Here is a 14,473-nt window from a genome sequence, read left to right as displayed (position 1 = left end):
TCAGCATTGTTACTTTTACTACCTAACTTATCTTTCACTGCGATGGTTTCATAGGAAGCAGCAACAGACACCTGATTTTCATGGTAATCTTCAATGGGTTCCTTAGATGTTTGTACTAAATTATCCAGAGTTGTTTCAGAGAGCTGTCCAAACCCCTTTTGTGTACCGGAGGGACTCTTGGATCCAATATCAGTCTCTAAGCGACTCCTGGAATCTTTATGCGCAATTGAAACACCACTGCCAGCTCCTGCTGATATTTCATCTTCATTACCTGAAGTATCATCAGAAGCATAATCTTGAAGTAGCTTTATTGGGCTGCCACTCCTTATAAGTTGTCCAGAATCTCTATCAGCATCAATGGCTTCCACAAGATCAGAAGTCCCATTTCGAATAAAACCTTCTGCTAGAGGAGCTGCAGATTTCTCAAAACCTGTGCCAAGGGGGACTTTAGCCACTTCACTTGATCCATTCACAGGACTATGAACCTTGGTAACTGATATTGCAGATTTCATTTGCTCAAAATTGGAGATATTCCCAGGTCCTGTATTTTATTAAAGAGCCATATTAACACAAGCAGCAAATACCTTGAATAATGGATATCTCAGAGTTATCTCTAAGATGAATTTGTTATCGAATAACAGACTAACAGAGCACTCAAAATCTTCTACCACTTTCGACATTTTGTATCAGGAATTATAATCTCACTTCTTTAATGACACAATGACAATTATAGTTCATAATTATCAAATCAAAGAAGCATTGAACATGTAATGTAATAAAATATAAAAGTGAATGTTAAAGAAAGTTCTATATGTAATAAATAATTTCTACACTTAATGCATGCAAATCCAATCAAGCTCAGTGCTTATAGTGAGAAAAGAAAGACTTCAACCACTCAAAATTAATACTGCGTGTATTCAGCACTAGACACTAAAGAATTCCAGTTCTACGACTTGCGGTGCAATTAAAAATTACCAGTGTGCCTAATGTAAATAAATATCAATCATCAACATTAATACTTGAGTGAGTGAAAAATCATGTGTAACCAATCAAAAGGAAATGATAATCAAACATTATTAGCAGGGCTTTATATGAACTGGAACCTTCATGTTGGTTGCCGATTCCCATGGATCCACGTGTTGATGCATCACTGGCTAAGATGTCGTTGGAGGGATCGTTCTCTGTTGAATTCTGCAGCTGATGTGTATACTCATTCATTTTACGATAACCCAAACACAAAATTAAATAAAGTAGATCAGATTATCATCTCAGAAAATGGTAAGAAATTCAAAAATAAAAGATATATGAAGTAACTCTAATAGCCATGGTATGACTACGTTTAGGTCACTACTTTTTCTCCTGGGCCCCAGCCAATTTTCTGACTTCTATGAGGTATCATCCACAAAACTAAAAGAGCCAAAACAAATTAGCAATTACACAAGACATTATTCTTTTTCCTAATCTGCTACATGCACTTTGGAGAAAGCAGCATATCCGACTTAAACAGGTGAGATATTCGTCCTGAAGGCCATTTATAGAGAAATTATATCAAGTGAACAGTCTATTAGTACTGTTAAGAGATAAAAGTGTAAGCAATAATGTATGATAGCCAATTTTAAAATGGTGGGTTCTAGTGTACTCATAATTTGTTATCTAGGTGCTTGTATTTTCAAAAACTCCATTTCACTGGGCATTGGCTTTTCCATCAAGGGTTATCAACTCTAGATTTTACTTTATAAAGTGTATACTACCATCAGTGTTTATCATCAACTCTACATTTTACTCTCTAAACTGCATCCTCTACATTGGAGCATCCAAGCAAAAGAAAATAAAAGAAGTAATAAAAACTTTATATCAGAAGTACTAAACCAATTATGCAAATGCTTATTCAGTAGTTCATGTGAGCATTAAGTCATTAACATAAGAGAGATAGCACCAATAATTTATATCAGGATTACAAGTTCACAACAAAGCAAACTGACCTTCCATCTCCATGTCAGAATCAGCATTTTCGGTTGCAACATGCAGATGATACAGTGGCCCTGTAGAGTCTACTGATAGAGGTCTTAACTGTGATTCAGCTTTCTTCTCAAGCCATCTATCTTCCAAATTGTATTTCTTCTTCATCCAGAGGAAATACGTGTGGGAGATTGCAGCTTCAGTTTGGTCACCACCAAACAAAAACTGATACTCAGGATTCTGAAACTCCTCTTGACGAATCTTGTCTTCAATATCAGGACCATTCTCAGCAATAAGCTGACATAAAGCTTCAATCTTCTGAACAGTTTTTTCTTCTGATGGCGGAGGTGGGGGAGGATCCAAATTTCCACTTTTATTTGACAATAGTTCATTTCTATCAGCAGAAGCAGCAAACTCTCTGCAACTTCCACTCTCCCCATTAGGATCATAATTGCATATAGGTGCAATACCAGATGGATAGGAAGCCACACCTTTTTCAACCGAATCCACAGCCTTCAACTCAGTGCCAGAAACCTCGCCAGAGGTGGAAGTCATAGGAGGGGCAGGGGGCAGAATAGGCGGTGGAGAGGATGGCAGTGGCGGCAGTGGGGGAGCAACAGGAGGAACTTGATAATTCCCAACATATCCAGCAGGGGGTGGTGGAGGCAGACCAAAAGGAGGTTTACACAAAATTTCCCCCTGGGAAGATGCAGGCAGCGGCGGCGGAGGTGGTAGTGCTCTAGATGGTGGCACAGGAGGAGGAGATGGCAGAATGTGATGACTCTGAGCCCCTAAATTCTGTCCAACGCTAGTAAATGTTTGTGCCGCCATGCTGTTCCCATACTGCCCTGCACTTTGCACCATTCCAGGTGGAGCTTGAAAGGGAAGATTCACAGAACTAGTGGAAGGTGCATTGGGTGGTCCATGACCATGTAGGTACATATGATGACCTTGTGGAACCGGAATAGGACCACCCTGCTGAAACTGTGGTGGTGGAGGTGGAGGATTGCGATTATGATGATGATGATGCGGAGGTTGTTGCTGTTGATAAGCATTCGGCGGAGGTGGCGGAGGAGGGTGAGAACCACCTTGTCCTAAAGAAGGGCCATGGCTCACTTGATGATACATCTATCTTATCTTATATATGCAAAATTCTCAATCCAACGCCAATTGCTGTTGAACTAAAACTACCAATCTAACAGCAACTAACACAAAAATAGAAAAATCACTTGAAGCACCAAAACTAACACAAAAAATTCTCCACTAGTTTTGTTTCACACATTCAATCCAAGCCTCCAAAAAGCATCCCCTGAATAAACACAGAAAACAAAACTCTGAGCAATTCTTAGTTGAACGAAATCCAATCATTCAAATCCTGCAAACACTGTTACTTCTAAAAGAAGAAGAAAGCTTTGCAACATATGCTTTAATTCTAAATAAAGAAAAAAACATGAAATAAAAATAGTGTTTTTTTTTTTTAAAACAAGTTTTAACAGTGCACAACAAGGACAATGACAACACGGTGATTATTCCAATCGACATTTGCGGTTCAAAAGAAGCTGAATCACTGTGGAAGCATCCGCAACTTACCGCAAGGGTGCAGCAAAGTAGAAAGCGAGAATCGGAGATTGGAGGAAGTCTAGGGTTTTGTTTTGGAGTGATGAGAGTGAGTGAGAAGAAAGAGGTTGAAAATTAAAAATAGAAGGTTTTCACGAAAGAGAGTGAATCAGTGAATTGAGGTAAAGAGCATTCGAATGGTTTAAGCAAGGTGTGTTAATTGTGTGATAAGTGAAATGTAAGAACTAAGAAGAAGAAAAAAGAGGTTCTGTTTATGTAATGGGGAATTGGATTTGGATTAAGATTTCAATGCATCAGAAAAATCTCATCTTCCATTGTTTGGAACAGCCTCGTTTCAATTTGGATTAACCTTTTTTTTTTAAAAAATATATCAGCGTAATCAACTATTGTCTACTTGTATATGCACTTATTATTTAATCCATTTTTAATATATATTATATAAGATTGATCGATTTAAAAACTAACGTGTTTGGTGCTATTTTTAAAAAATATTTTTAACCTTTAAAAAATTAATTAAGAGTTTTTAAAAAAATAGAAAAATATAACTTCATTCTTTTGAAAAGTTATTTTATTACTCCCATTAAAAAATTTGACTTTAAAATAAAAGAGATTATTGTGTTAATTTTATTTTTAATTCTACGAAAAATTATTCTTGTTTCTGCTGGAAATATTGACATTCCATCACCATTTTTACGTACTGTTTCATTTGCTAGAAATATTGGCCTTTCACCACTATTTGTACACAATGTTCCATCTGAACCACCTAGCACCTGCGACATATATTTCTTTCAAGAATTTTTTTTATCCTTTTATTACTATTTTTTTCAAGTTAATTATATATTTATTTATATTTGTAAAAATGAATACACAAAAGATGAGAGTTCCATTTAGAGGGCCAATGAAAAGAAAAGATTATCCATTGACCCATTACAATCATTAACCCATTACAAGTATCAAAACATGATAGCCTGAACCTATCTACTGTAACAACTACCTTCCATTTTTCTTCCCAAATTCTTCAAAAGTTCCACAGTAGATGAATAGAGCATTTCAGTGGAGGGATCCTTAGCTTTAAAGATTTTAAGGTTTCATGCTATCCAGTTTTTTCAAGCGAAAATTGCAGTAAGAGCAGTGTTTGTCTTCTAATTGGGTCTTCTCTTCAACGCCTTCATAAGCTTCATCCAACACCTCCAAAAATCTTCAAAGCGGTTGGAGATGAGAAAATTTTCAAATTCAGCTTTCCTTCAAATTTCTCTTGCAAGCTTACAGTCCAATATGTAATGATTTACCATTTTTTCTAATTCTTGGCACATCGGGCAGAGGCCCGCGATCGTCGGCAGTCTACTATATAATTGGTGTCAGACAGGCAGACCATCGTGAAAATATTTCTAGAGGAAGACTTTGATTTTTGGTGGACACCGAAGTTTCCACAAGCTATTCCAGACTCTCTTCTCTCTGCACACTTTCGGAAGATGTTGGATTGGAGGGTGAGAAAATTTGAAAGCAGTACGGTACCCAGAAGTCACCGAGTAGTGTCTGTTTTGTCCCTCCTTCCAGGTAATGCTATCTTCCCCATCGTCTGAAATAGATATTTGTAGGATCTCAGTAGTAATATCGGTTCTGAATATGGTTTTCACTAATTCTTCTTGCCATTGTCTGGAATTGTTAATGAGCTGATTGACCCATACCATGTTTCAATTGTGATTGTTTTGCTGGTAGTTTGAAATAGGATTAAACTTCCTTAGCCATGGGTCTTCAAATATCCTAATCTAATTGCGTCTTTCCACCTTCCATCCAATTCCTTCCTCCGAAATTCTCCTTCTGTCTAGTAAACTTCTCCAGGCCCATGATGAATGTTGATCTATTGGGGCTTGTAGAAAAGAGGAATATTTGAAATATCTGCTTTTGTAGATTTTGCTTAGTAGGGACTCAGGCTTGGTAAGAATTCTCCAGCTTTGCTTGGCTAGCATAGTTAAATTGAATGCTTTTAGATCCTTAAAATCTAGCCCCCATACTTCTTCTCTCTACAAATTATATCCCATCTCATCCACTGTAGCCTCCTTTTTGAGCCTCTCTGACCCCACCAGAAACTCATAATCTTCTTTTGTATTTCCTCAAGCAACAAATCAGGAAGCTTAAAGCAGCTTAATATATAGATAAGTATTGCAGTAACTACTATCTTCACCAAAACTTCTCTGCCACTAACGGATAAGAGAGGTCTCTTCCATGTTTGCAGCTTTCTTTTCACATTTTTTTTAATACAATTGAATGTCTGCCTCTTAGATCTATGTATAACTGCTGGAAGTCCTAGGTAGTTATTTTGTCTGCCCACATGTGGAAGTTGAAGAGATCCATCTAGGGCATCTTTAATCTGTGTTGGGGTGTTTTTGCTAAAGAATACTTAAGACTTTAAGAAATTAATGAGTTGCCCACTAACTTTCCTATAATCTTCCAAAATCTTTAGCAATCTTTGGTATTCCTGCTCATTAGCTTTGCAAAATAGGATTAAGTCATTTGTAAAGAATAAATTACTAATTGTAGGATATCTACCATTGAGTCGTAGACTTGAGATCTCTCTCTTCTGTTCTTCTCTGTGGAGTAGATGGAAAAGCTCTTCTGCACAAAGAATGAAAAGATAGGAAAAAAGGGGATCGCCTTGCCTCAATCTCTTGCATGGTTTAAAGTAACCATGAGTTTGACCATCCACAGTAACAGAGTATGACACAGTGGTAACACATTCCTTGATCCAGTCAATCCATTTAGAGCAAAAACCCAACTTTTTCATGACTTCCCAAACAAAATACCATTCGTTCCGATCATAAGCCTTGCTTATGTCAAGCTTCACAGCCATCTCATGATCACCATGGTTCTTATTTTTCAAAAAATGCATACTCATGAGCTATTAGTATATTATCACTGATCAGGAGACCTTTAATAAATGTACTCTGGTTAGCACTTTTAATTTTATCCAAAATATCCTGCATTATGTGGACAAGAATTTTGGATATAATCTTATAGAGGACAGTGCTGAAGCTAATGGGACGGACCTGGCTCATGGTTTCTGTGCCTTGCGTCTTCGAGATTAGGAAAATATGAGTGTGATTGAATGCTCTTAACATTCGACCTCCAGAAAAAAAGCTCTTAATAAAACTACATAGATCACCCTTAACAATCTCCTTATAATTTTGATAAAACTTTGCAGTGAATCCATCATCTCCTAAGGCTGAGAAAAGATTAATAGAGAATGTAGCTTTCTTGATCTCTTCTTCTGAAACACTTCTAGTAAGTATTCGATTAGTATCATCATCAATTTTTCTCTCCAAAGATTGCAGTTCTGTCGAGGAAGTACTGGGGTTAGAGGAAGTAAACAACTCCTTAAAGTACTTAGTGGAAATTCGGGCAACGCCTCCAGGATCTATGCTAAAATTACCCGAGCTGTCTTGTAGTATAAAAATCTTATTTTTTCGATTTCTACTTTGGAATTTAGCATGAAAGAATTTTGTGTTGTGGTCGCCCCATTTCAACCATTGAATTCTAGATTTTTCCTTTCAATACCTCTCCTCCTGTAAGTAGGTTTCAGCTAATTCTTCCTCCAGCTATAAAATAGTTGATCTTGTTGCCTTTGTCTCCTTCATTTTTTCTAGCTCCAATCGATTTTTCAGATCAGAGATTAGCTTTTGCAAATTGCTAGAGCCGGACTTCTGCCATTCTTCCAAAACATGCCTGCATTTTTTTAGTTTAGAGAATAATTTGAATATTGGAGAGCCATTAAATTCAGTCATCCATGCTTCTTTTTCCATATTAAGAACTTCTTCACTGTCACACCATCTTTCCTGAAATCGGAATCTTTTTTTTGCCTTGTGCTCCTCTATGTCCACCAGTAGCATCAAAGGGCAATATTCAGAGCCAGGATCATCTAAATGAAGGATTGTTGCTCGTGGATAATTTGCTCTAAAATGATGTGAAGAGAGGCATCTATCCAGTCGTTCCATAATTAGGTTGTCACCGTATTGTCTATTGCACCAAGTGAATTTTCTCCCTTGAAAACCCAACTCCACTAAATCACCTTCACTAATGAAGTTGTTAAAAGCCTCTATTGATGAGGCTGACATCATTCTTCCTCCCTCTTTTTCATGATAGGCGGAGATGGCATTGGAGTCGCATATCACGAGAAAGTAGGGGCTGACTGTCATTTTGAGTTTAATAATTCTTCAGTATTGATTAAATCAAATGTTGTTATCACAATATAAATGAATAGCAACTACTTTCCATTTTCTTTGATTGGTAGGATTTGTCCACTCAAAGAAAATAAAGAAATCATCGCTAGAAAGAATTGAGACAACTGCATTATCCTTCCATGTATGCATTAACCCACCAGATTGACCCCTAGGATCCACATAATATACCTGTTGAAAACCTGCTTTGTTGCATTGAGTTGTAACATTCGAGATAATATTCTTAGTTTCACATAAAAATATTACCTCGGGGAATGAGATATAGAGATCTCTTGTATGTTGTGAACTGTCAGGAGATTTTCCGTATCCCAACAATTTCACATCATCATCTTCATGGGTCACTAGGTGCCCATTGTGGGGTGGCACCCTCTCTCTCTTCAGCTTGTACCTTTTCTTCTGAGCATAATTTCTTTTGATTGAGTGGAACCCTTTCTCCTTGTAAATTTCTCTAAACTTCTGACACTTTGATAGTTTTTCTCGCTAGTTGCTTTAAATTTTGTCACTTGTTAGTAGATTGAATAGGCTGTTGCCCTTATTCTCCAAAAACAAAGCAAGTTGTTATTTGGTGCGGTATTTGTAACCCACTAACTTACCGGCAAGTGCATCGGGTCGTACCAAGTAATACCTTACGTGAGTAAGGGTCGATCCCACGAGGATTGATGGATTAAGCAACAATAGTGTTTGATAGAATTAGTTAGACAAACAGAAAATAGTGTTGAGATGCAATATAAAAGACATTAAACAATATAAAGAATATTGAAGAAAGGCAAGTAAATACTTTGGGAAGAAAATATGGAGAAGATAGTTAAAGCTTCAGAGTTATCTATTTTTCTGGAATTATTTTTCTTACTAACTATTTTAATCATGTAGGATTTAATTTATGGCAAACTATATGTGACTAAACCCTAATTCCTTAGACCTTCCTAGTCTCCTCTAAAATTCATCAACAGCCAATTCCTTGGTCAATTAATTCCAATTAGAGAGTGATGATCAAATTCCAGTTTATATGCCACAAAAACTCTAATTACCTAAAAAAAAGGATTATATGTCACGTATCCCGTTAAATCCAGATAATTAAAATTTAGGAGAATATGTTTTCAAGCTGTTGTTCAAGTAAAGAGCTTTTCCAAGTTATACAAGAACTCAAATAGAAAGAGGGTCATACTTCCGTTCCACCCAAATTCATAAAATAAAGAGCGAAAATAATTCTTAAATTATAAATCCATACATAAATTAAAATAGAAAAAGCAATAAAATCAATCCATAGAAATAGACAGAGCTCCTAACCTTAACAATGGAGGATTAGTTGCTCATGGTTCAAAGTAAAAAATAAGGATTCAAGTAAAAAATGTACTGAGTTCCAATCTGATGGATCTAAATCCCCTTTTATAACTAATCCTAATAATTTAAAAATCAAATTTCTAAAATTAAAATTAAAATAATATCTTTTCCTATTTAAAAATCAAATTTGAATTTAAATTCGAATTAATTAACAAGTCTTCAGCTGATGGGTGGGGACCACTTGATTTGTCAATTCTGCAGCTTTCTAATCTGTGTTTTCTGGGCTGGAAACTGGGTCAAAACAGCCCAAAAATCGTCCCCAGCGTCTTTCTGCGTTTTTTGCACGTTGCGCATGTCACGCGTACGCGTCGGTCACGCGCACGCGTCAATGGTCTTTTTCCACGAGTCACGCATACGCGTCAGTCATGCGCACGCGTCGCTGAGCAAATCTTCAAATTACGCGTACGCGTCAGTCACGCGCACGCGTCGCCATGGATACTTCCAAATCACGCGCACACGTCAAGCACGCGTGCGCGTCGCTCCTTGCTGCCATCTCCTTTGATTCTTGTGCTGCAGAAACTCCATCAAATCCAGCCGAATACTACATAAAATAAATAGTATTGCACAAAACTCAAAATAGCATCCATAGTGGCTAAAATATAATTAATTCTTTATTAAATTCAACAATTTAGATGCAAATTCACTAGAAAAATATAGGAAAGATGCTCACGCATCACAACACCAAACTTAAATTGTTGCTTGTCCTCAAGCAACCAAAACTAATATAAGCTTAGGATGTGAATTTGCATGAGAACGAGAGTTCGATTAAGCTCATGTCTCTTCTTATAGTGGGGTTTACAACTGCAATCCTGAATAGTTTTGGCATCTCTCTTTATCCTTTGAAGTTCAGAATGATTGACATCCATAGGAACTCAGAATTCAGATAGTGTTATTGATTCTCCTAGTTCAGCATGTTGATTCTTGAACACAGCTACTTTATGAGTCTTGACCGTGACCCTAAACATTTTATTTTCCAGTATTACCACCGGATACATAAATGCCACAGACACATAACTGGATGAACCTTTTCAGACTGTGACTCAGCTTTGCTAGAGTCCCCAGTTAGAGGTGCCCAGAGTTCTTAAGCACACTCTTTTTGCTTTGGATCACGACTTTAACCGCTCAGTCTCAAGCTTTTCACTTGACACCTTCACGCCACAAGCACATGGTTAGGGACAGCTTGATTTAGCCGCTTAGGCCAGGATTTTATTCCTTTGGGCCCTCCTATCCATTAATGCTCAAAGTCTTGGATCCTTTTTACCCTTTGCCTTTTAGTTTAAAGGGTTATTGGCTTTTTCTGCTTGTTTTTTTTTTCTTTTTCTTTATTTTATTATTTTTTTTTGCAAGCTTTGTGTTTTTCACTGCTTTTTCTTGCTTCAAGAATCAATTTTATGATTTTTTAGATTATCAATAACATTTTTCTTTTTCATCATTCTTTCAAGAGCCAACAATTTTAACATTCATAAACTTCACTATAAAAAATATGCACTGTTTAAGCATTCATTCAGAATCACAGAAAATACCACCACATCTAAGTAAGTAAGACTACTCTAAAAATTAAACTCAAATTCTCATGCACTACATCTGTTCTTCTTTCTTTTTGATTTCAAGATTAATGGGCAATACATAAGACATCTTTCAGAATTAAAGCACTTAACAGAAAAATTAAACTATAACCTATGAATCTACTAATAAAGGATCATGCAGCAAACAAAGCAAAATAGCAGAAAACCGGAACATACATAATAAAAGCAGGAGGGAATAAAAATGAAAAGAACTCAACCACCTTAGTTATCTGAGCGGTCATTTTATTCTTCAGGTTGTGCTCCTCAGTGAAGATGATTCGCCTCCCTTTTGGTGCCATCGGAATAGACAGAAAATTCTTAAGCGAAGCGTCAACACCAAACTTAAATGTTTGCTTGTTGATAAACCCATATTTTATTATATATTTTGTGCTTAATTTGAGTGATTTATTCAATCCTTCACCCACTTATTCATATTAATTGCATGGTTTTACTTTCCCTTCCTTATTATGTGATGTATGTGAAAAACATGTTTCCTATGCTTTAAAATTAATTATTTTAATTACCTTTATTTCCATTCGATGCTATGATTAGTGTGTTGAGTAGTTTCAGATCTTCTAAGGCAGGAATGACTCAAAGGATGGAAAGAAAACATACAAAAATGGAAGGAAAGCACAAAACAGAGTTTTTGGAGAAACTGGCATCCACGCGATCGCATGGACGACGCGGCCGCATGCCAAGCGCGAAGAAGCAGCGACGCGGCCGCATGACTGACGCGATCACGTGACAAGGAAAACTCCGAATGATGCGACCGCGTGACCCACGCGGACGCGTGACAGAGGCCACGCACCAGAAATTGCAGAAAACGCTTATAGCGAATTCTGAAGCCCTTTTTGGCCCAAATCCAAGTCCAGAAGGCATAGACCAGAGGTTATGAAGTGGGGGAATGCATCCATTCAAGGAGAGTCCACACTTTAGTTAGTTTTTCATGATTTAGATTTAGTTTAGAGAGAGGTTCTCTCATCTCTCTCCTCTCTTTAGGATTAGGATTTAGAATTAGGATTTTATTCGCTTTCAGGATTATCTCTTTATCAGGTTCAATTATCAAACTCAAACATGAATGGTAATTGTTATCTTTGTTAATTGAATTGAACTTCAATAATCCCAATCTTTTCCTAGGAAATAAATAGGATCCGAAGATCAAACCAATTAATCCCTTGACCTTCCTTTATCTTAGTAAAGGTTAACAAAGTGGAATTAAGATTCAATTCTCATCATCATTGATAAGGATAACTAGGATAGGACCTCCAATTTCTCATACCTTGCCAAAAGTTTATTTACAGTCATTTATTTATTTTACTTGCCATTTAAATTGCTTGTTCTTCATTTACTTTATTTGCTAATTAGACTATTCACTCCTCATTCTCAAAATCCCAATTTACAATCTCCATAACCAATAATAAGAACATACTTCCCTGCAGTTCCTTGAGAAGACGACCCGAGGTTTGAATACTTCTGTTATCAATTTATTTAGGGGTTTGTTACTTGTGACAACCAAAACTTTTGTAAGAAAGGTTGATTGCTTGGTTTAGTAACTATACTTGCAACGAGAGTTTACTATAACTTCTAAACCATCAATCTTCAGTTCTTCAAAATGGCGCCGTTGCCGGGGAGCTGCAATCGTGTGCCTTATTATTGGTTATTGTAAATATTTTTCTTTTACTTGTTTATTTGTCTTTATCTTCCCCTTTTTATTTCTATTAGCTACTATGAATTCTCACCCATTTCGCTTTGAGTTTGGTTCTAATGTTATTGAAAGGAATGGAAGTTATAACAGGAACATGCATCAAGGTCAGAACAATCAAAGATGGATGGAGCCAAGAGGATCTGATCAACCTTTTACGCAACAACACCCTCCAAGATATCATGGACAAAGACCATTCTACAATGCATACCAAGCCAATAGACATGGTGGACAACCTTGTAATTACCCACAAGCCCCACCATGTGCTTATAGGACCATCCTCTCAACATAACTTCGAACCACCACACTCACAAGCTCCTTTTCACCATTCACCACCGAATGATCCTCATCTACCCCGGTTCCAGTCCAATTACTCCCAAACATCACCACTTTCCCATGTACCATATCCAAATCTATCGCCCCGAGAATCAGAGGTTCGCCTCAAGGAAACAGTAGATCAACTTCAAACAACCCTTCATCAACTGGAGCAAGCAGTAAGTCTATTATCTTCTAGACGTTCAAACATTCAAGGACCTCCCACAGCCTCATGTGGACAATCTAAAGAAGAACGTAGCATGAAGGAGATACTAGAAACTCCAGTGAACAAGATAGAGCATGGCTTCGTACTGGAACAAGTAGAGGAAGCTGTCATTATTAAAGAAGAAGAGTTGGTTGAAGACTTAGGAGACACTAAACTTCCATGGGAATCCAGAGTTGTGAAAAATTCTGTCAAGGACGTTACAATTGATGCTAAGGAGGACAGTGTCCAACCCCCACGTAATGAACTTGCATCTGCAAGTGAAAATTCTCTGAGATCGAAGAATCTTCCCCAAGTGAATACGAAGATGATACGGAGGTAGATTTCTCTCAACCTCCAGCCTATGACTTAAGTGATAAGGAAGACATAGATGGCTTTGATCAGGATATGGATACATTTGAAGAATCTTGCAAAGAAGTGGAGAAATTCACAGAAGAGCACAAGGGAGTAGAACTCATAGAACTACTGGAACCACCTATCCCAAGGCCATTACCACCCAATACAAGCTTCAAGTGGGTACAATCCTTAACCTTTAACTGTGTTTTTCCACTTGAATATGGTTTGCTTGAAACAGATGGCCAACTTAGAGCTCTCTGCGGCTTTAAGAGTAAGCGGGAAATGGCTCGTACTCAGAGCTGGTGCACAAGGTTTAATAAGGTTCTACGCTTCAACTTGAAGTGCACAGATTGGCATCATGATCAATCGGATAGATCTCGGAAAATGTTTGGTCATCCTGGTGAGAATCTAATTTCTAAACCGCTCAGATGGAAAAGTATAGATCAAGATGAAGGCGGATTTAAAAGCAAAGTTTGGGATCCTGGAATCTATGCTGACAATCATCACCCCGGGAGCCTGACAATCTGTTTGAAGCTGCTCAGAAGCTTCACATGCCTAGTTTGGGACCCCGGAGGCTATTGGCATTCCAAGAATTGGTGGAGATTTCTGGATGAATTTAAGCATAAGCCGCCATAACAGGAAGCTCATCCAATGTCCAACTTAAGGACTTTAACTAAAAGTGCTAGTGGGAGACAACCCACCATGGTATGATCGTTCCTTTTTCAATTTTTTTATTTAGTTTTATTTGTTTTCAAGTCTTATTTCATTTTATTATATGGAACCTGGAGTTTTGCATCGCATTCATATTAATCATTGCATTCTACATACTGCATAAAAAAAAGTGCGCGACGCGACCGCATCATTCATGCGATCGCGTCAAGTTGCGAAAACACTTCCCACGTGACCGCGTCATTCACGCAGCCGCGTGATCTGGAGATCGGCGTAAAGATCCAACATCCAGAAAGTTAGGCTGGAATCGTGCGGCCATTGTGCGTTTTGCACAAAATGCCCACGCGATCGCGTCCCTGACGCGATCGCGTCACTTGCACAGCATCAATCTTCAGTTCTTCAAAATGGCGCCGTTGCCGGGGATCAATCCCAAATTATATGGTTTCTCACAAAGGAAACAACAGTGTTAGCATCATCATTGCGGGTAGGAATTGCTTCCACCCATTTGGAAACGTAATCCACAGCTAACAATATATAGAAATAACCATTA

The 14,473-nt window shown here is 37.6% G+C and overlaps 2 protein-coding genes across 2 annotated transcripts in view; both read right to left on the bottom strand.

Moving 5' to 3' along the window:
* Positions 1-1,253, bottom strand: part of LOC107622644 (serine/arginine repetitive matrix protein 2) — a gene marked incomplete in the record, with an annotated part of 4,510 nt that extends 3,257 nt beyond the window's left edge. The window contains 2 exon segments of the mRNA XM_016324625.2: positions 1-541; positions 1,104-1,253. Of these exon segments, the coding sequence (XP_016180111.2) occupies positions 1-541; positions 1,104-1,218 (656 nt within the window).
* On the bottom strand, positions 1,963-3,876 carry LOC107621127 (neural Wiskott-Aldrich syndrome protein-like). Its single transcript, XM_016323164.2, has 2 exons — positions 3,550-3,876; positions 1,963-3,268 (listed from the first exon to the last, which is right to left on the bottom strand). The coding sequence occupies exon 2, from the start codon at positions 3,085-3,087 to the stop codon at positions 1,963-1,965; it is 1,125 nt and encodes a 374-aa protein (XP_016178650.1). The 5' UTR covers positions 3,088-3,268; positions 3,550-3,876.

Source organism: Arachis ipaensis, chromosome B10 (assembly GCF_000816755.2).
Source record: "Arachis ipaensis cultivar K30076 chromosome B10, Araip1.1, whole genome shotgun sequence".
In the NCBI taxonomy this organism is placed as follows: Eukaryota; Viridiplantae; Streptophyta; class Magnoliopsida; order Fabales; family Fabaceae; genus Arachis; species Arachis ipaensis.
The sequence above is the reverse complement of the archived record's forward strand: the minus strand, read 5'-3'. Positions and strand labels throughout refer to the sequence as shown.